Source organism: Bufo bufo, chromosome 2, assembly GCF_905171765.1.
Source record: "Bufo bufo chromosome 2, aBufBuf1.1, whole genome shotgun sequence".
Lineage (NCBI taxonomy): Eukaryota > Metazoa > Chordata > Amphibia > Anura > Bufonidae > Bufo > Bufo bufo.
Genome location: NC_053390.1, coordinates 289,605,586 through 289,627,733, shown reverse-complemented (window position 1 = coordinate 289,627,733; position 22,148 = coordinate 289,605,586). Strand labels below are relative to the sequence as shown.

At 44.8% G+C, this 22,148-nt stretch overlaps 1 protein-coding gene across 1 annotated transcript in view; it reads left to right on the top strand.

Annotated features, from left to right (window-relative positions):
- The window catches only part of CASTOR1 (cytosolic arginine sensor for mTORC1 subunit 1), a 138,664-nt gene that overhangs the window by 6,325 nt on the left and 110,191 nt on the right, over nucleotides 1-22,148 (top strand). The window contains exon 2 of the mRNA XM_040416701.1: nucleotides 2,570-2,640. Coding sequence (XP_040272635.1) covers nucleotides 2,570-2,640 — 71 coding nt within the window. The remainder of the gene's footprint in view (nucleotides 1-2,569; nucleotides 2,641-22,148) is intronic.

Here is a 22,148-nt window from a genome sequence, read left to right as displayed (position 1 = left end):
GGGGGGGGCGCACTGGCCACCAATGAAATTAAAACTGGGGAGGGAGGGGGGTCTGCCCCCTGCTGCCTGGCAGCCCCTGATCTCTTATAGGGGGCTATGATATGCACAATTAACCCCTTCAGGTGCAGCACCTGAGGGGTTAATTGTGCGAATCACAGACAGCCCCCTGTAAGAGATCGGGTGGTGCCAGGCAGCAGGGGGCAGTCATGTACACAGTTCTCAGTATATTCTAACTTGAAGCGTCCCCATCACCATGGGAACGGCTCGGTGTTAGAATATACTGTCGGATCTGAGTTTCACGATCTAACTCAAATCCAATGGTATATTCTAACATAGAGGCGTTCCCATAATGATGGGGACGCTTCAAGTTAAAATATACCATCAGATTGGAGAAAACTCCGATCCTATGGTATATTAACTCCTGACTTTACATTGAAAGATAATTGGGGACGGATCCGTTTGAAATTGCACCATATTGTGTCAACGTCAAACGGATCCGTCCACATTGACTTGCATTGTAATTCAGGACGGATCATTTTGGCTCCGCATGGCCAGGCGAACACCAAAAGGACAGTTTTTTTCATGTCCGTGGATCCTCCAAAAATCAAGGAAGACCCACGGACGAAAAAACGGTCACGGATCACGGACCAACGGAACCCCGTTTTGTGGACCGTGAAAAAATGCGGTCGTGTGCATGAGGCCTTAGAAGGGTTTTCCAAGACTTTACAACTGGTGACCTATCAATCGGCTGTTTTGAGAAGGCATTGGTGCACCTGTGAGTGCCCCTGCCTTCTCGGTCCTCACCAAGGACAGCGCCATACATTGTGTATAGTGGCCGTTCTTGGTATCACACTTAACCCTGTTCACCTCTGAGGGGCTGAGCTGCACCTAGGCCATGTGACCGATGAATCATCACTGGTCTAGGAAAAGCTGAGAAATGGCCATGGCACTCATAGGAGCGCTGGTGCCTTCTCAAACAGCTGATCAAAGGGGGTCCCAGGTGTCGGATCCCCACCGATCAGTTGCGCAAAACCTTTTTTTTTTTTACGCAAACTGAACTTAGACTTGAAAGTGCAGGGGCACACAGGCAGGATGGCACACACTTGAAATGTGGCAGTGATACAGACAGGAGATAACGAAGGATAAACACAGGTAAGTCACAACAGCGCTAGTCTTTCAAACACTTGCCATTGGACAGGGTGCTTAAATACCCAGAGACCAGTAGCAATTGGCTGGGGAAGGATTTGGGAGTAAGTGCACTGGCCCTTTAAGAGGCTGGAACTGATCGTGCACACACCTTAAGGGACCATGGAGAGTATGGCAGCTACCAGGATGCTGGATGACATGGTAAGTGGCACATTGTCCGAGCCCACAGGGAACAGCAGGCGGGCGGGGGGTACAGGCTGCAGATGTAACAGCAGCTTACCACGCCCAGCATGGTACATTGTATAGCGGCTGCGCTTGGTATTGCAGCTCAAACCCATTCACTTGAATGGGACTGAGCCGTGCCTAGGCCACTTGACAATTCAACATGGCCAATTCGGGACCGTCACGGCCTCTACAAACAGCTGATCGTCAAGGTTTCGGGGGTTAGACCCCCACTAATCAGATATTGATGACCTATCCTCAGTATAGGTCATCAGTACTTGTTGAGCGAACTTCTGTTTTCAAGTTCGGCGTACAAGATTCTGGTTATCGAAGAATCCCGTTATGGATTCCCCTACAATGGACCATAACGGAATTCTATGACGGCATGCACCACGGAAGCCTATTAGAGGTGTATTGTATTCCGTCATAATAGAAGTCTATTGAACAGCGTGCTGGAATTTGTTGGTGTAATATAAATAAAGATTAATGTTATATTTATGAGACAAATATGGCAGATCTATAGCATCCGCAATTTCAATAAAATGCCATTGACCCAAAAAACACACCTGTCACGGTGTGCGCTATGACACTGTTGATGCCTATGGCGCTTGTACAGGCGTTATTGCGACCTCTGATCCTGAGTATGAGTCGTCCTACCGTCGGGGTCCGCTCATACAGTGAGGAGTCAGGGAGAGGATTAGGGACGCGGTAGGAGGTGACCTGTTCCCTTATTACTCCTTTTGGCCAGGCTGATCCCCCTTTACCCTTTGACACCGCACGGTGGGGGGTTTCCCCCACTCCCCGTCGTGACAACACCTCAGGGGTCAAAAAACACCACTACAAAGAAACACTGCTGCATTTAATAATTCCCATAGACTTTGTTGCGTTGCCACGAGCTAGTGGTTTTTTAAATTAATAACGCACCAAACGCAAAACCCCTCAAAAACTGATACGTGGCACCGGCACTTCGAGCTAAGGGAATCTGCCAGCGGCACAGGAGGGGTTTGGGTCGTTACCCAGTACTACCCCCTGTGTCCTGGGAATCGGTGAGGCACTCTGGTCAGGAACTTCCCGATACGTGTACCGGGTGGATGAGGATTGCTGGAATATGTTGTCATTTATTTACTATTCAATTGCATTTATAGTGTCTTACTGAACTAGTTAGTATTAATTACACAGTGAATATATTTATTTCTGCCAGATGCAAATTCTTCAGTTTGACAGAGACGCCGGAGGATTACACCTTGATGCTGGATGAGGAAGGACTTGCAGGTACGGTTACTTCATTAGTGTTTGGTACTAGGCTATAAGTGCCCTGCAGTGCAGTGTAGTAATATTCCCCTGCTAGTATGACCATTGACATAGGTCACCATTGATTGGTTGCTTATGTATAGGTTTGTGGCACAATCTGTCTTATTTATTTATTTTACACATAATCATTGTCTTGTCTATTATTTTATGAGTGAGGTTATGTTTAAGATTAAAGTTATAAAAGGCTGGAGCAGCTTCTTTCCAAGCAGCAGTAACATGATCATCTGCAGGGCTATTGACTGCGAGAGCTGGCCATTATGAGTTCATTACTGTGTACTCCTTTGTAAGGCTACTTACACACTGGCGTTTGGTGCCGATACGTCATGGATCTGCACAAATGGATCCGTTCAGATAATACAACCGTATGCATCCATTCAGAACAGATCAGTTTGTATTATCTTTAACATAGCCAAGACGGATCCGTCTTGAACACCATTGAAAGTCAATGGAGGACGGATCAGTTTTCTATTGTGCCAGATTGTGTCATAGAAAACGGATCCGTCCCCATTGACTTGCATTGTGTGCCAGAACGGATCAGTTTGGCTCAGTTTCGTCAGACGGACAGCAAAACGCTGCAGGCAGTGTTTTGGTGTCTGCCTCCAAAGTAGAATAGAGACGGAACGGAGGCAAACTGATGCAATCTGAGCGGATTCTTTTCCATTCAGAATGCATTAGGGCAAAACTGATCCATTTTGGACCGCTTGTGAGAGTCCTGAACGGAACTCACAAACGGAAAGCCAAAACGCCAGTGTGAAAGTAGCCTTAGACATTAAAGGGGTTCTGCAGTTTAAACTGATGATCTATATAGATCATCAGTCTCTGATCGGCAGGGGTCCGACACCCGGGCCCCCCGCCGATCAGCTGTTTAAGAAGGCAGCTGCGCTCCAGCAGCGCCGCAGCCTTCTCACTGTTTACCGCTGGCCCAGTGACGTCACGACTACTATCAACTTGCCTGGGCACGACTAAGCTCCGTTCACTTGAATGGCGCTTAGCCCCACCCAGGCAAGTTGATACTAGTCGTGATGTCACTGGGCCTGCGGTAAACAGCGAGAAGGCCGCGGTGCTGCTGGAGCGCAGCTGCCTTCTTAAACAGCTGATCGGCGGGGTCCCGGGTGTCAGACCCCTGCCGATCAGATGCTGATGATCTATCCAGAGGATAGATCATCAGTTTAAACTGCAGAACCCCTTTAAGTCGGATGTACATACAGAATTTGTGATCCAGAAGACAGAGGTGCATGATGGTTGTCACCTGATTTCCCAATACAGTATGCATACATTATAAAAATGAATCACTTAAACCTGATAAGGCAGGTGTACTTACTTTCAAAATCCATGTCCCAATGGCTGTATAATGAAATTGATTGGGTAAAAAGGGATACTGTGGTGTGCTACTCTTTACATAATATGGGGGTCATTTACTAACCTGAAATATGCCTATGTTGGGTGTATTCGCGCCGCAATCTGCGAATTTCCCCCACTCACTCCAGGTCTAAAAAAGTGGGCATGGCTTGCACAGGGAAGGGGACGGGTCGGTACGGCCGTCTCATTTACCATTTTCTACTCTTGGTTTACGCCTGTAAGACAGCTATGAAGCTATGTTACATTTTCTATGTTACAGAGGCGAAGTTGGGTAGAGGCCGGCGTCTCTTCATAACCCCGGCGGATCCACCGCCAGCTATAGGGTATATTAAGACCCCCCCCCCCCCCCCTATATTAATGACCCTCTGTTTTTATTAAAGGATTCTGAAACAATAAGGGTCCGTTCACAAGTCCACAACTGTTTTGCAGTCCGCAAATTGCGGATCCACAAAACACGGAGACCGGCCATGTACATTCCGCATTTTGCGGACCGCACATGGCCGGCACGTTAATAGAAATGCCTATTCTTGTCTGTAGATGCGGACAAGAATATGACATGCTATATTTTTTTGCAGGGCCGCGGAACGGAAGTGCGGATGCGGACAGCACACGTTGTGCTGATTGCGGCCCCATTGAAAATGAATGGGTCATCACCCATTCCACAAAATTGCGGAACGGATGTGGACCCATTATGCGGATGTGTGAATCGACCCTAAAAGTGCAAAAGTACAAACACAACTCTGAGGCCTCCTTCATCAGGCATGTAGTCTGTCATCATCCTCATGGTGGTATAAATGCACATTGTGGTAACAATGTATTAATGAACTGAAAGCCATCTTCGTCCTCCTGGCCTAATTAGCAAGCTCCTTTCAGTGTACCTCCTCCCTGCTGCGGATGAAATCTTACACTGCTCAGTATATGCTGCAGCTTTTTCAGATAGGCTCTTGGTGGATGTACAGTAGATTGAGCTTTAATGCTGAATATACGAAGATCATAATCTCTCACTGTCTAGCTGGAATCATAAAATTATCATTTTAATATCAGGTGGGAAAACTTAAAAGATTATACAGCCAACATGAATTTCTATAGTAAGTACAACAGCGTCATCAGGTCATGGATTTTTTATCCATATGGGATAAACCCGCTGGGAAAAAAAAAATTTGATTTATTTTTTATTTTTTTCCAATTTAAAGACTATGGACACCTTTTTTATCTTATTTTGGGCTAAAATCATATATATTTTTATTTTTTATATTTTTTTTTCCCCAGTTGGTATTAAAAATATTTGACAGTTTTTTTTCTTTTACGACTTTCACTTTCGGTGCATTTGCAGAATAGCAGGCTTCAGATTGAAGCTTTCAGAGTGCGGCTCTGTCAGCCAGATCTGTAGCCTTTATCTGTGCTTTTCCAACAGTTCATAAACACTCATTATAGCTATATTCTTTTCAGTTTGGTAAAGGCTACAGATCCAACCGACAGAATACCCAAAATGAGTAAAATGCAATAATAAAAAAAAATTGGCCCCAAAAATGTCCATAGTTTTTAAGGATGACTTTTGATTTTTAAAGGGATTCTGTCACCTTGTATAACACATTCAGATTTTAAACCAGTCATGCTCCACAGCTTACCTTGAATCGGCTGTGCTGTTCTATATTGTAATCCGTCCAGTAGTTTTGCAGAAAAACTACTTTTTATAAAACCCTGAAGGTGCCCAGAGGGGCGTTATGTTCCCCTTTGTGTGCCCAGTAACGCCCCTCTTACAGTGCCCAAAACGCCATGCTCCAGAATCCCTAACCGCCCACAGCGTCTCATCCCTCTCCTCCCTGACGGCCGAGCGAAGTCTCGCGCAGGCGCAGTACCAACTGAGGGCTGCGCCAGTGCGTTTTGCTGGAGACTGAGGGCAGGAGCTTCATCGTCGTCACTGGGCATGCGCCGAGCCCAGTGACGTCCGATGCTCGCGCGAGACTTCGCTCTGCTGTCAGGGAGGGCGAGGAGAGGGATGAGACGCTGTGGGCGGTTAGGCATTCTGGAGGAAGGCGTTTTGGGCACTGTAAGAGGGGCGTTACTGGGCGCACAAAGGGGAACATAACGCCCCTCTGGGCACCTTCAGGGTTTTATAAAAGTAGTTTTTCTGCAAAACTACTGCACGGATTACAATATAGAACAGCACAGCCGATTCAAGGTAAGCTGTGGAGCATGACTGGTTTAAAATCTGAATTTGTGTTATACTAGGTGACAGAATCCCTTTTAAGCTCTGTTTTCTGGCCATTACTTTTTTTCTCTGTTCATATAGCTGTATGAGGTCTTGTTTTTTTGCTCGATGCCAGTTATAAATTATAACTTTTCTGAATAAGCTGCAATGTGTGTACATGTAACTTACCTTTTTATATGACAATTTTTTTTTTTAGCAGTTTTCTTGTTTGCAGGCTGCATCTATAATTCTCACTACTCTCTGAGCTGGTGATAAAAAAATCTGTCAAACAATGTTTAAGACATACCGTAATATAGAAATACAGATGTGAGTAAAGCACTTGGAGTTTGATAGACATCTTATTATTAACTGCTAACTGCTGAATCTTTCCTGTCTCTCTTATGTTTCTTTTTCTTTCTGCACTTCCTCCCCACTCCATATACTTCTATGGGATGATGTAATCTGATCCTTCAGTGAGCAGACAGCCCGTCTTCATCTCACCTGTTTAGGAAAAGCAGGAGGGGAGGAAGAAAACCGCTGGTAACTCTGCAACAAGGCATTTTTTCTGATGATCTATATTACAAAGTTTCTTATATTCACCAGAACTATGTATTTATGGAAGTTAAAACATTTTCTGAAAGTATCGTGACCATTTAACATTTTATGGGGGAAATAATGGGAGAAAGGCTATTCTGCCATTCTTTTTTGCACTTTAAATTTGTGACGCTCACTCACATTACTAGCAGGTTAATTTTATTCTATGGGCCAGTACTATTACTAGATTATCAAATATGTTTAGTTTTTTACTACTTTTGCACAATATTGATAATAAAATATTTAAAACCTTTTAAGCTTGCTGTATTGTACTTCATTGAAACTGTCAGTTTCAAACTGATAGTTGCCTATGAGACCCCGTCTGGCAGGGTCTCCATTGCTGGCAGACCCAGAAGCCTTTGCAAGCCATGCCAACCAGAGATTCTCTCTGTCTCTCTCATAGATAGATAGATCGATATCTATCTATCCCTTAGATGCTGCGGTCAGCATTGACCGTGGTATCTATGGGGTTAATCTACAAACATTGGAGTTTTCACAAATGCTGGCAGTAACAGCAGGGCCCTGGCTGTCAGCGAGTACAGGCCCCTGTACTGAATGAGTTAATACAGCTCCTGTCCGATCAGTGCGCTGTATACATACAGCAGAACGTGGTAACTCTCTTCCCACTGTGCTGTACATGTACAGAGCTTGTCAAGAAGGGGTTAACCTTTTTTTTTTTTTTTTTTTTTTTCTTTTTTTTTTTATTCTGCTAAGATCAATAAATTATAGCTTATCACGAACAGTGACACTGTCTTCTAAACTACCTGTGGCACAGTCTAATAAGCATATGGCAGATAAAGGGTGGCCTTTCCTATCAAGGCAAAGCATCAGCACCCTGCATTGGTGTTCATGAGGGATGTGCCCCCTTCCTTTATCTAACTGCTTTAATTCTGCAGAGGCTATTGACCGCACATCTAGGGGGCTAACCGCCCCGGGATTGGAGTTATCTCCACTGTAGTGCTGGAGTCGGTGCTGGGCTCCCAGGGTGTTTGGGTTGCCCAATTTTAGCCCTGCTTGTTAGGATGGGGCTAATATCAATGTCACCGTTTTGATAAAATGAAAATCAATATGCATTTAAAAGGCGACTACACAAATCCCTTCCATGAATTGCCCAGCCCTGTTGTGGAATTAAGATTATCCCCAACTGCATCTAGGGCGGGATGTGTGGAACGGGGAAATATGGGAAAATGCGGGCCACTAAATGGTTACAGTTGTGTCCATGGGGTCTTAAACTTTTTGTTTCCTTTTCTTTCTTTCTTTTTAGCCCTCCAAGGGGACTTGAACCTACAATCGCTCGACCACTTGGGCAGTACACTGCAGTACTTCTTGTGTATTGTGATTTCACAATTCCGGCTCCTGCACATTGTGTGTTCCCTGTGCCCATATTGTGGACCTCAAACAGCGGGTCCGCAATATATGGGCATCGGCTGTATCATGGATGAACTGGAACTTGACTAGAATGGGTCCGCAATCCTCAAGGTACGGAGCAGAGGCACAGATCAGAAGCATTACAATGCACTTCTGTGGGATTTCGATCTGTGCCTCCGCATCACAAAAAATTAGAACATGTGCGGACTGTCTCTTGAGGATCACAGACTCCTTCAAGTCAATGCATCCGTGATACGGAGTGCACACAGCCGAAGACCATATATTGCGAACCCGCTTTTTGTGGTCCACAATATGGGCACAGATCAGTCAATGGGTCCGCATCTGTAAATGGCGTGCACACGGATGGTGCCCGTGCATTGCAGACCGCACGCATGAGCCCTTATCCTATTACACTCTGTATTAGAAGTAATGAACTTTTACGAATTCCCCAGATTCCTATGCCGTGGATGATGTGGTTGGCACCGTGGACATCATTTTATGCCTTCTTTGTAAAGTCTCCCATTTTGTTTGCATAGAGAGTAGCCTGTTTTCTTGAGAATCTGTTCATTTCCTGCACCATAACTGATTGATGATATCCACCTGCCAGTCCATTGTGTTTGTTACATGACTTTAAGGCCTGTTTCCTGATCTTTTCCTGGGACGTTTCAGAGTGTGGGAATGGAGCATCTGGCCAGTGATATAACGGCTGGCACGTGAACAGCAAGGTGCGCACGCGGTTTTGCTTCTGGTGCATTGCATGTTCTGTGTAATACCAGGGGGAGGTTCATACTATGCTGTATTTCCAAGGTGGTTCCCACAGCGTGTGCAGCATGGATTTCATATGTTTACACCACAGAGACAGCCGGTCCCTTCACAACACCATTAGGAATGTTGATGCTGGAAGCATCTGAGCTTGGCAGGGAAGTGGAAAGGAAGCATGCCAGGAAGGAAACCAGGACGCCCAGCACTGTTCTAGCAGTTGCAGCGAGCTGGCTCAGCCGTCGTGTTTTTGCAGCTAGCGCATATAGGTCAGTGAAGACAGCAAGGCATGTGTGTCGGCATGAGACGTGTGACTTAGCACTGAGTTACTGTTCTGCTCACCGTATTGATGGGCTCCTGTGATTAATGCTATGCCCTGCAAGCACAATTTACATGGGTAGCCCCCTTTAGTTATTTCAGATTCGGCTATGGGCACCCACATTGCTCAGCGTCACAATCCGGTTGGCGGTTGTTGCGATAATGGGTTAATCCCATCCGATCCTTTGAACCTCCAGATAAATGTTCCTGATCTGGAATAGCTGTTTGGAAACAGATGGGAATAATTCAGTTGGGATGGAAACAATTTTCTGTTCCCGTCCGAGTAAAATGTCTCGGCTTGTGAAACCAACATACATCAGTATAATTATTGGAATGTCCATTGGTTTGGGGCCTTTAGGGTACGGCCGCACAGAGCTTTTTGGCCGAGGTTTTGAAGCAGATCTGCCAAAGCCAGAAGTGGCAGATCTGCTTCAATACCTCGTCTGAAAAAACTTGTTGGCCATACTCTTAGGATCGGTTCACATGACTGATGCAGTTTTGTTTTTTTTCCAGCGCGAAAAAAGCGTGTTTTTTCGTGCAGTTTTTTTCACTTCAATACAAAGCTTCATGGCCAAAAAAATGCATGGATTTAAATGGAGCTATCTTTTGCTAGCTTCCCATTCATTTCACTGCGCTGATTCTGCCCCAAGATCGGGAGCACTGTTTTTTTTTTTTTTTTTTTTCATGCTTCTTTTTTAAGTGTGTTAAAAAAGAAAAAAAAGTGCTGCTTCCCTTTGAAGTGAATGGGAGGCTGTTTTGAGGCGTATTTTGGAGCTTATTTTGAGGCAGAAAAGCTCCAAAATCGGTGACAAAAACTGTGTTAACTGGCCCTTCAGTTGACTGCACACGGTGCAGATTTGTGTGCAGAAAATCTGTACCAAATCTGCACTATTTATTGCGGATTTGGCACATTTATTTTGTGTGAATTTAATGCAGTTTTGTCGCAGATTTCATCCTTTGAAAAGGGGTAAAATACACACAAGAAAAACGCAACAACAATTGACATACTGCAAATTTCAAAATCCACAGAGCAGGTAAATTTCCATACCCAAGAAAAAAGCAAAGTGTACATGAGATTTGTCTTATCATATGTTTTGCTGGTACTTTATTATGCTGTGGTTTTTCTGTACAAAATCTACACTGAAAAAACACGCATAATCTGCACCATGTACAAGCACCCTTAGGCCCCTTGCAGACTAGCGTGAGAGGATTAGGTGCGCATGTGTTGCGGATGCGTTCAGTGAAAAATGCGCGATTTCGCAAGCAAGTACATTCAGTTTTGTTTGCGATCGCGTTCAGTTTTTATCGCGCGGGTGCAATGCGATTTATTGCGTTTTGCACATGCGGGATAAAAAACTGAATGATTACAAACAACATCTCTTCGCAACCATCCGCGAAAATCGCATCACATCCGCACTTGCTTGTGAATGTGATGCGATTTTCATGCAGCCCCATTCACTTCTATGGGGCCAGCGTTGCGTGAAAATCGTAGAATATAGAACAGGCATGCTCAACCTGCGGCCCTCCAGCTGTTGTAAAACTACAACTCCCATCATGGCCTGCTGTAGGCTAATAGCGGTAGGCTGTCTGGGAATGCTGGGAGTTGTAGTTTTGCAACAGCTGGAGGGCCGCAGGTTGAGCATCCCTGATATAGAACATGCTGCTATTTTCACACAACGCACAAATGATGCGTGAAAAACATCGCTCATGTACACAGACCCATTGAAATGAATGGGTCTGGATTCTGTGCGGGCGCAATGCGTCCGCATCACGCATTGCACCTGTGCGGAATACTTGCTTGTGTGAAAGGGGCCTTAGGGTACTGCGACATGTCACAGCTCTGCTACGTTTTGGATTCTGCAAAAAAAAATAAAAAATGCATGCGGTTTTTGCAACAACACTTTGTAATGGCACCATTTACTTTTTTTTTTTTTCTAGCTACCAACTATATGCTATGCAATATAGCATATAGTTGGTAGCTAGAAAAAAAAAAAAGTGGTAGAATGGGGAAAAAAATGTAATTCCACCACAGTTTTATGTGTTTTGTTTTTATGGCGTTCACTACGCGGTAACGCAGATTCCAATAATTATTTTTATTTTTTATTGTTTGTTTTGATTTTTGGGAAAAGTGATTTTAAATTTTTATATCTTTAAAAAAAAAAATCAATATTATTATTTTTTTATTTTTTTTTACTTGGGTCCTTAAAGGGCTTCTGTCAGCCCACTAAACCGTTTTTTATTTTTGTTTACTAATAATCCCTACACTGCGATTTATGCATACATAAGTTAAATAATCATTTCTGTTCAGTAGAATTTGCTAAAAAGCGATTTTTAAAATATGCAACTTTCCTTGCTACCAGCAAGTAGGGCGGCTACTTGCTGGTAGCAGCCGCATCCTCCGATCGTAATGACTCCCCCTCCGCATTGTGATTGACAGGGCCAGGGAACAGAATCGTTCTCTGCTGGCCCTGCCTGTTAGCATTCAAAATCTGGCGCCTGCGCCGCGGCCGTACCTATCTTCAGTCTGCGCTGGCGCACTGAGAGATGGCCACTCGCTCGGCCGCTCCATCCTCAATGCGCCTGCGCCGATGACGTCACATCTACACCCGGCGCAGGCGCATTGAGGAGAGAGCGGCCGCCTCTCAGTGCGCCTGCGCAGATTGAAGATAGGTACGGCCGCAGCGCAGGCGCCAGATTTTGAATGCTAACAGGCAGGGTCAGCAGAGAACGATTCCGTTCCCTGGCCCTGTCAATCACAATGCGGAGGGGGCGTCATTAGGATCGGAGGATGCGGCTGCGGCTGCTACCAGCAAGTAGCCGCCCTACTTGCTGGTAGCAAGGTAAGTTGCATATTTTAAAAATTGCTTTTTAGCAAATTCTACTGAACAGAAATGATTATTTAACTTATGTATGCATAAATCGCAGTGTAGGGATTATTAGTAAACAAAAAAAACAAAAAAACGGTTTAGTGGGCTGACAGAAGCCCTTTAAGTGGATCCCAATATGCAATCATGAAATTGCAATTTGTGTAAACAGTAATGGAATTACAATGCTGGCCTGAATTGTATTATATACATAATAAGCCTAGAAGCCTAGTACAGGGTCTGGCTTATTACAGCAATGGACCGCCTTCCCCTATGTCAGTCAGGGGGCTGTGTTCCTACCCAGGAAGCACCCGCTTCTGTGTTTTTGACTTCTCAGATGCCGAGGTCACACTTGACCATGGCTTCTGAGGGGTTAAATGTCTGCGATCGACATAACCGCCGATCGCGGACATTAGCCCCAGGTGTCTGCTTTTGATTGTGTGTGTTTTTATTTTATTTTTTTAGCCCCATATCCAAAATGCAACACAGCTACGAAGTGTGCCAGCATCCTAGTTGCAGGCTAAGTAAAGGCTTCCTATAATTCTGTTCTCTTTTGCCTGATCAGACTTCAAGTCTGTCTTTCATTTTTGTTCTACAAAAGAGAAATGTAAAGTCTAACTATGCACTGTCAAGCTGCATACGCCATTACATTCTCCCAGTACCATGTCAAAAGATGCCATGTGTGGTAGTCTTGGCATTCACAACCCCGACCAACTTCCCCCTACCAGTGGCAGGTTGTGGCAGCCACTAAATGTATATGGCTAGCTTTACATTTATACTATCTTAGAATTTTCTTATACATAGGTTTGTTTTTGTCTTTTTCCTCCAGCATTGAACAGTTGATCTTCATGACAGTGGCATTGAACTTTCTAGGAGCCCTAGATTAAAGGCCCCTTGAAACGTGTAGTGTAGGAGTTATGACTTTTCTGATGTGTAAGATCACTGATTTGTAGCTTCTTCTTTTGGCTCTGTTGGGACCAATGGTCACTTATTGATAACACTAGCTTTTTGAATAAAATATCTTATTTGCATTAGAACCTGTGTGTGTGCTATGCCTACTTTGAGATATCTGTGGATATATTCAGGGGAGGACTTGGCTATTCTGGGGCCCTAAGCAAAGTTTTGTCTGGGGACCCTACTCAGGACAGCCAACCAGGAATCACTATGGAGACACAAGGAACCAGCAGTGGTTCCTTGTGTCTCCACAACTGTATCTGCATTCTTAGGACTCGGATACAGTTGAAAGTTGTGGCCAGGGCCAATTCCAGCTTTTCTGTTGCCAAAGACGAAAATTGAAATGGCACCCTAGTACCCTACGATGCCAAGTTCTCAAAGTACCCCCACAGCCCTACTGCTAAAGGCATATTTGGATGAATATTACGTACAGCACTACATAACTTTTACATGCAGTGATGTCTCCTCTGATGTAGATGTTCTCTTTCCTCTTCTTCTCCGTTTGGACCAGATGGCTTTGATGAATTATTTCAGCCACATCTTGTCTCTGCAGAGTTTGCCATACAGACTTCTTAGATTCCTCACTTTTCTATTATCTTCACCTTCCAGGTATCCCAATAGTGTTGGGGCTCATGCACATGGACACAACTCCATCTGCTCTCATTCACCATAAATGAGTTGAGCATCAGAGTTTTTTACGCTCCAGTGCCCCCCCTTGCCCTACACTGAACTGTGTAGGGCAAGGGAATTTTTGTGAGATCTGGTGACATACTGGGCTCTCCATGGGTAAGCTAGGTGGAGGCTTTCACCAAGCAGTAAGCCCAGTAACATCATTGACAATAATGAGTGGGCTTTAGCACTGCCCTAGCCTGATTTTACAGGCTAAGACCTCTTGCCCATGACCGTATGCCCTCCGAGATATATGGTACGTGAGCGGGCCGTATGTCCCGAAGCGGCAATGATCGTGCGCACAGGAGCCCACAACATCATAGATTACAATGATGCTGTGCACATTGGACTGCTCACGGGGCTATTGTCCCGCACTCATATGATCATATGAGTGCGGGACAATAGTCCCACGGGCGGCCCAACATGCACAGCATCATTGTAATCTATGATGCTGTGTACTTCCGTGCGCACGATCAATGCCGCTCCGGGACATATGGCCCGCTCACGTACCATATATCTCGGAGGGCATATGGTCGTGGGCAAGAGGCCTAAGGCAGAGCTACAGCCCACCCATTAGTGCCAGTTACATTGCTGGGAACACTGTCAGGTGGAAGCCTACGCCTAGCAGTGTCAAAAGGTAAACAAACGGCAAACAACAAAAAGCTCCGATGCCCCACTCATTCATGGTGAATGAGAGCAGATGGGGTTGTCTGGGTTCAGCTCTGAACCCGGACAAACCTTTTAAAAGAGTTATGCCATGACTAGTGTAAAAAATGAAAATCGGACATCATATAGTACATTAGAACCTCTCTCTAACAAAGCTAGAACCAGCCCTGTACCTCACATGGATCCAGAGCTCTCCCCATTCATTGTTCTGCTAGATTTATATCAAGCGGACAGCTCAGGGGAGTGTCTTTTCTGCTGCAGCTCAGGGGCGTGTCTCAGCTCTACCTATCACAGCTCAGGAGACAGTTAAAGGGCTTCTGTCAGCCCACTAAACCGTTTTTTGTTTTTTTTGTTTACTAATAATCCTTATACTGTGAGCTCTGCCTACATAAGTTAAATAATCATTTTGGTTCAGTAGAATTTGATAAAAAAAACTATTTTTAAAATATGCAAATTACCTTGCTACCAGCAAGTAGGGCGGCTACTTGCTGGTAGCAGCCGCATCCTCCGATCCTAATGACGCCCCCTCCGCATTGTGATTGACAGGGCCAGGGAACGGAATCGTTCTCTGCTGGACCTGCCTGTTAGCATTCAAAATCTGGCGCCTGCGCCGCGGCCGTATCTATCTTCAATCTGCGCAGGCGCACTGAGAGGCGGCCGCTCCATCCTCAGTGCGCCTGCGCCGATGACGTCACATCTACACCCGGCGCAGGCGCATTGAGGAGCGAGCGGCCGCCTCTCAGTGCGCCTGCGCAGATTGAAGATTGGTACGGCCGCGGCGCAGGTGCCAGATTTTGAATGCAAACAGGCAGGGCCAGCAGAGAACGATTCCGTTCCCTGGCCCTGTCAATCACAATGCGGAGGGGGCGTCATTAGGATCGGAGGATGCGGCTGCTACCAGCAAGTAGCCGCCCTACTTGCTGGTAGCAAGGTAATTTGCATATTTTAAAAATAGTTTTTTATCAAATTCTACTGAACCAAAAAAGTTAATCATTTTGGTTCAGTAGAATTTGATAAACTATTTTTAAAATATGCAAATTACCTTGCTACCAGCAAGTAGGGCGGCCGCTCGCTCCTCAATGCGCCTGCGCCGGGTGTAGATGTGACGTCATCGGCGCAGGCGCACTGAGGATGGAGCGGCCGCCTCTCAGTGCGCCTGCGCAGATTGAAGATAGGTACGGCCGCGGCGCAGGCGCCAGATTTTGAATGCTAACAGGCAGGGCCCGCAGAGAACGATTCCGTTCCCTGGCCCTGTCAATCGCAATGCGGAGGGGGCGTCATTAGGATCGGAGGATGCGGCTGCTACCAGCAAGTAGCCGCCCTACTTGCTGGTAGCAAGGTAATTTGCATATTTTAAAAATAGTTTTTTATCAAATTCTACTGAACCAAAATGATTATTTAACTTGTGTATGCAGAGCTCGCAGTATAGGGATTATTAATAAACAAAAAAAAACAAAACAGTTTAGTGGGCTGACAGAAGCCCTTTAAGAGGATAAAACTGAGCATGTGCGTCCTTCTCAATGTGCAGGTGAAAGAAATAAGAAAAAAAAACAGCAGGTGGCGCTATACAGATACATTTTATTGAATAACTCAGTGGCCTTGCTAAATTATTAATTACATGCAATTACATCAGTATTCAGATCCAGGTGCTGGTTTGAAAACTGTAGAATATTTTTCGTGGGACAACCCCTTTAAGTGTATTCAGTGTTTTCCAGTTATTAAATGCACAGTGCATTGTATATTTACTTACAGGAATTTGGAAAAGGAAGGAAGTTTGCTCATCCCTAATCGAGAACCAACATTACTACTAACGCTCGCTCCCAATAATAAGCCTCTGTAAATGTGCTGGCAATCGATCAACTGATGTACGAACAAAACACTTGTTTATCAGGTGACTTCTTTGTTTATGCAGCACATTGAATCATCATTTCTGGGCGGCATATTAATCTGTGTGAACAGTGATCTGCTCCCCCAGAAACAATGAATTTGTATGAGGATGAGCGATGGCAGTAACCATCGCTTATACCCATAACGTGGAGGAGATTGCCACATGTAAATGCAGCTCTTCATCTCCACTGACGAGCAGGCAACTGTCAGGAAGAAACCCCTTCTCAATAATTACCTTCTCGGTCTTCACGTGTAAATGCACCTTTTAGATTGATAGAAACTGAAATATAATTGTAAGTAATTGAGTTTCATAGGAATTTAGAAAAGTTTAGAATTATTATATATTTTTTTTTAAGCTGGAGTTGGTACTTTTATTCAAACTCCACCCAACTGACGCCTGAGTCTGACTTGTATAAGCAACAAAGAATGGCTAAATGGACATCCTCCAATCTGAGGAGCCTCCACCCCATGCAGGGGGGTGAATTAAGAAACCAGTTTCAAATTTAATATTTCTCTGACTTGACCCTTATTTTCCCCTTCAGGACAGGCGCTGTACATGTACGGCACAGCTAGCAGGGAGTTAAATACCAGCACATACATGTACAGCACGGTGAATGAGCAAGCGCAGCTGTCGTTCATTGACTGGAGTCTGGCTGCTACTAAGTATCTGTTGGCATTGGTGAAGATGCTGATGGATTAACCTCTTAGATACCGTGGTTTACAGAGGTAAGGAGTTCCCTCTCGCCTCATCAGTCCTATATCAGCCAACGGCTGATATAGCCTACACAGGCTGGGTCACATAGGCGACTGTCGGTGTGAAACTGACAGTTCCAATAGAGTAGAATACAGCATGTATTGTACTGCTTTGGAAAATGGATCAGACCCTCAAAAGTTAAAGTCCAATAGTGGGACAAAAACAAAGCTAAAAAAGGTGTTTTGTAAAGAAATAGTCACTTTCCCTTCATCAAGCCATTTTCTATTGGAAAATTAAATGGATATATTTAGCATCACTGCATCCATAAAGAATGGCTCTATAAACGTCATATGTACCCTAAAATGGAATCGGTGGAAACGTCACAATATTATACAAAAAACGACCCCTAACACAATACACTTGCCAGAAAAAAAAATAATAATATATGGTTTAGAAAATGGTGACACAAAAACACTATTACCCCCTCAAAAAATGCTTTGGCTAAGTGGTAAAGCATAAAAAATACTATATCCTCAGTTTTTGTTACTTCCGACTCCTCTGTATTTAATATGCAAATGTATTTTAACATACATGTCATTACCACAGAACTACTGGCTAGGAAGCCGCTGCCTTCTCCTTTGTGTGCTGATCTTCTGCTGAACATAGGGCAGTGGGGGGATCCAGGAAGGGGCATTTATTGTACAACATGATTTCCCTAGTAGAATCCCATAGTCATGTTTAAAGTATAAGCTAACAATCTGAGTTTACAAGGTTTTATAGCCTTAGCTGAATGACAGCAGTGTTTCAAATGGTTTACAGCTTCAGTCTTGAGCTATTGACTATCCATTCCCTTCACTTAATCAAGGGTCTCTAGTCCTGCAAAAAACATATTTTCTTAATCAGTTATCAGTGAGAGGCTAGGGTAGCCATGGGCGTTGCGTTCCCTGTAACAGCGGAACACAACACAATGGAAAGTATAAGTATTGCCGCTCCTTAACTGTGCGTTGCGTGCCATATAGTGAAGCATATGAAAAGCATGCTTCTTCATGGTCACTTAACGTGTTCGTTTTGTGGTGACGTGATGCACTGCATGCACTGGCCTTTATTCTTACAGTAGAGAAGTACCGTATTTTTCGCAAAAGTAGGGGACAAATAGCAGTGCGTCTTATGGGGCGAGTGCTGCGACTGTCCGGTGAATAGGCTGAAGAGAGTACGCTGAACCTTAAGTGGAGCGTGTGGACTGCTGAGGGCGCACGAAACAACCGATCAAAGACAGTATTTTAGTTTCAGTAGTGTTCCATTTATTCGTAAGACAACGCGTTTCGGGGGGTTAAAGTCCCCTTTATCAAGTCTGAGCCGGGAGACTAGGAGAGTGTCGCTGCTCGTCTGGAGAGGCGCGTGTTAGACGCTGTCTAACACGCGCCTCTCCAGACGAGCAGCGACACTCTCCTAGTCTCCCGGCTCAGACTTGATAAAGGGGACTTTAACCCCCCGAAACGCGTTGTCTTACGAATAAATGGAACACTACTGAAACTAAAATACTGTCTTTGATCGGTTGTTTCGTGCGCCCTCAGCAGTCCACACGCTCCACTTAAGGTTCAGCGTACTCTCTTCAATTTCACTACCCTAGTGGCAGGGTGGCTCCTGCCCAAGGCGTTAGGACGAATCTTGGCTGCACCAACCGTCTCTTATCCATACTCGATCTCCATTGCAATTGCATCCAATTGATGCAACCGCAATAGGTGAGCAAACCATTTATTTTATTTGAAATTTGTTTTGTTGAATTTACTTACCCTATGAGCGCCTTCTCTATCCCATTGGCCATTATTTGCGGTGAATAGGCTGAGAGGGAGGAGGGGCTGGGGGCCGGCATCTGTTTCTGTAATGGCAGCGGGGCCCGGTGCACTGTATTCTACTACACCGGGCCCCGCTCACTGTAGTATACGGTAATCCTATCTAACTTGTGGGTATTGTTAAAGTATTCCAATCATCTTAAATCTAGCGCTGTACTACTTACTACTAACTTCTTGGCAGTCAGGAGGCCGGGTGGGCCCTCGTAGCGTAGCTCACTACGTCACGCGCCTGCTCCGCCCACTTTATGAATGAAGCAGGCATCGGGCCCAGCTGTCATTACAGAAACAGATGCCGGCCCCCATTCACTACACAGGGACACTGTTATGGGGGGGATCTGTGGATGACACATAAGATAAGATGCTATATATATGCCATCCTCAGATGCCCCCACAATGATCCCCCATAACAGTGCCACCCACAGATCCCCATTAGTTCAAAACCCACCAAAAGCACACCTTTTGGTTCAAAATATATATTTTTTTATTTTCCTCCTCAAAAACCTAGGTGCGTCTTATGGGCAGGTGCGTCTTATAGGGCGAAAAATACGGTAATTAATTATAACTTTTTGTGAATTGGGACATTTAAAATAGCTTTTTTTTAATTTATTTTTTATTCCAATTTAAATCTAGTAGAAGTCGGAGTCGGTTTATTTTTTGCCGACTCCAGGTACCCAAAATTGCCTCTGACTCCACAGCCCTGATAAAGATAACATAATTTTTTGCCACAATAACAAAACCCCGAAAGCAATGGCAAAGTTGCTGTCTTTTTTCTTTATCCTGCTTTCCCCCTCCCCTCAAAAAATAAAAGGCATATGTACTCCAAAATAGAACCAATGATAATGGCAACTCATCCCACAAAAAATAAGCACTCATAGTTCTGTTGGGAAAAAAAATTAAATAAAATATGGTTCCCAGACATCTGTGTTTAAAATAGCATTTTTCACTTTTCATAGTCCGCTGCACGTTCATTTTAGCAAAATACCAGTTGTAACGGAACTCCTGGCACCCCGACCGGGTACCTCCGTTGATAGATGCTCCTAGTGCTTTCCGAGGACTCCAAGCACTCCACTTGACACCGTACGCACTGCAGACCCCACGAACCGCCAAAGCTTGGTTGAGGTCTCACCGTCTCCTACCCACCCTGGACCTACGACAAGGCTCCAGGCTCCAGTGGGTGAACCTCTCCTAAAACCAGAGAGCAAGAACAGCTCTTAAAAGAGCTAGTAGTTATAGCCAGGGGAGTATAGCAAATCTCCCAGCGTATAGCAATCCCCCAGTGTTGATCAGTTACCCAAACACCAGCCTCAACATGATGAAGGATAAAACAGGCACTCTTTATTGAGGGCTACCCGCCCGTATTTATGCAGGTCCCCATCTGGTGTACCCGCCCCTAGGGGACCAGAAGGAAGACTGTGACACAGGACAGATACGTAGCAACTCAGGATACACAGACACAACACATCCCCACAATGCATCATGGTTTCCTCCTCTCTGCCCTGGAGACAACCGAGGAGCAATTCAATTATCTCTCAGGACAAAGGGAAATTTCCAATACACATGTGGAGACAACAGGACAGAAATCACCACCCAAACACCCAATGTCACACCCCCACAGCAAACACAGACATTTAACATAGCCCCAGATAGCTCAAGTCTGAGTGCATATCATTAGGTGAATGGCACTCAGAATACACGAATACAATACAATTAGCTATCTGGGTATCCTCACATAACAAAATACAATTCCAAAGACAGATTTAAGCTGTGCGGCCGGTTTGTCTTCTCCTTTAAAGTTAGTATGGGCCATAATCCTGAGGCAAGAGGCTGGTAAACAGGCCTCTCCAAAACCCAGTGGCGAGGTTGGTTTCGCCACACCAGTGGTGTCAAAATGCTCGCTCCACCCTCTTTATACTTTGAGGGGCAGAGATTCCAAAATGGGTTAAATTATTGGGGGTTCCATTTATTATTTCACCCCAGAGCCTCTACATTTGTCAGCACATCTGGTGTAAATCACCACATTGGACTTCGAATGTGCATTTTGTTCATTTACTCCTGAGCCCTGTTGTATCTCCAGGCAAAAGATTAGGGCCACATGTCTAATGTTTCTGAAACCAGGAATAAGAGGGCTTGCCTTTCACACTGGCATACGCTGGGTACAACATATTTGGCTGGGTGAATGATCCATTGTATATTGCTCGTATATACTTGTATATTGTGAGTATAATAAAACCATTTTTACTCCAATTTGCATGACGGTACTTCACTATTGGATGCAATTTTTGGTGTTCCATAGAAGCTTGGAAAGGAGAAGAGGAAAGGCTTTGTCTGGCCTGTTTGCTTCCCCATGTCCATGATTTATTTTGCTGGCTTCGATTGTGGATTTCCTGTGACTTCTGAGGCAGCGCGGTCCAACCAAAGAAACACAACATATTTGGCACTGAATTGGCATGTCTGTGAAAAAAATTGCAATTTTCACTTTGGACCATCTGCTGTGAATGAATTTTTGCAAACACCTGTTTGGGTCAAAATGCTCACTACACCCATTGGTAAATACTGCGAGTGGTGTGGTTTCTCTGCAGTTGTTTCCAGTGCTGTATAAATCGCCAAAGTAGGCCTCTAATGCACATGGTGCTCTTTCTCTTCTGAGCCCTGCAATGTGCCCATACAGCAGTTTACGACCACATAAGCCGTGTTCCTAACAGCATGTAGAAAGCATTAAAGGGAACCTGTCACCGGGATTTTGTGTATAGAGCTGAGGACACGGGTTGCTAGATGGCCGCTAGCACATCCGTAATATCCAGTCCCCATAGCTCTGTGTGCTTTTATTGTGTAAAAAAAAAAAGATTTGATACATATGCAAATTAACCTGAGATGAGTCCTGTCCCTGACTCATCTCACGTACAGGGCTCATCTCAGGTTAATTTGCATATGTATCAAATCTTTTTTTTTTTTTTTTTTGCACAATAAAAGCACACAGAGCTATGGGGGACTTGATATTGCGGATGTGCTAGTGGCCATCTAGCAGCCCATGTCCTCAGCTCTATACACAAAATCCCGGTGACAGGTTCCCTTTAAGAAAGTTGCTTTACGGCAGACCAGTGGTCCATAGACACAATGGTCTGGAGGGAACCTCATTGACTAATATGGGAGAGTTTTCTCGCCATGCTCTGTGACCTGTGCAGAGGTCATTGTACAAGGAAAGAATAGATGAGCTCTGACAATCACCCATTGTGAATGGTGGATCCTGTCTTATCTATACACAGAGATGACATAATTACAGGTAGGATTAGAAT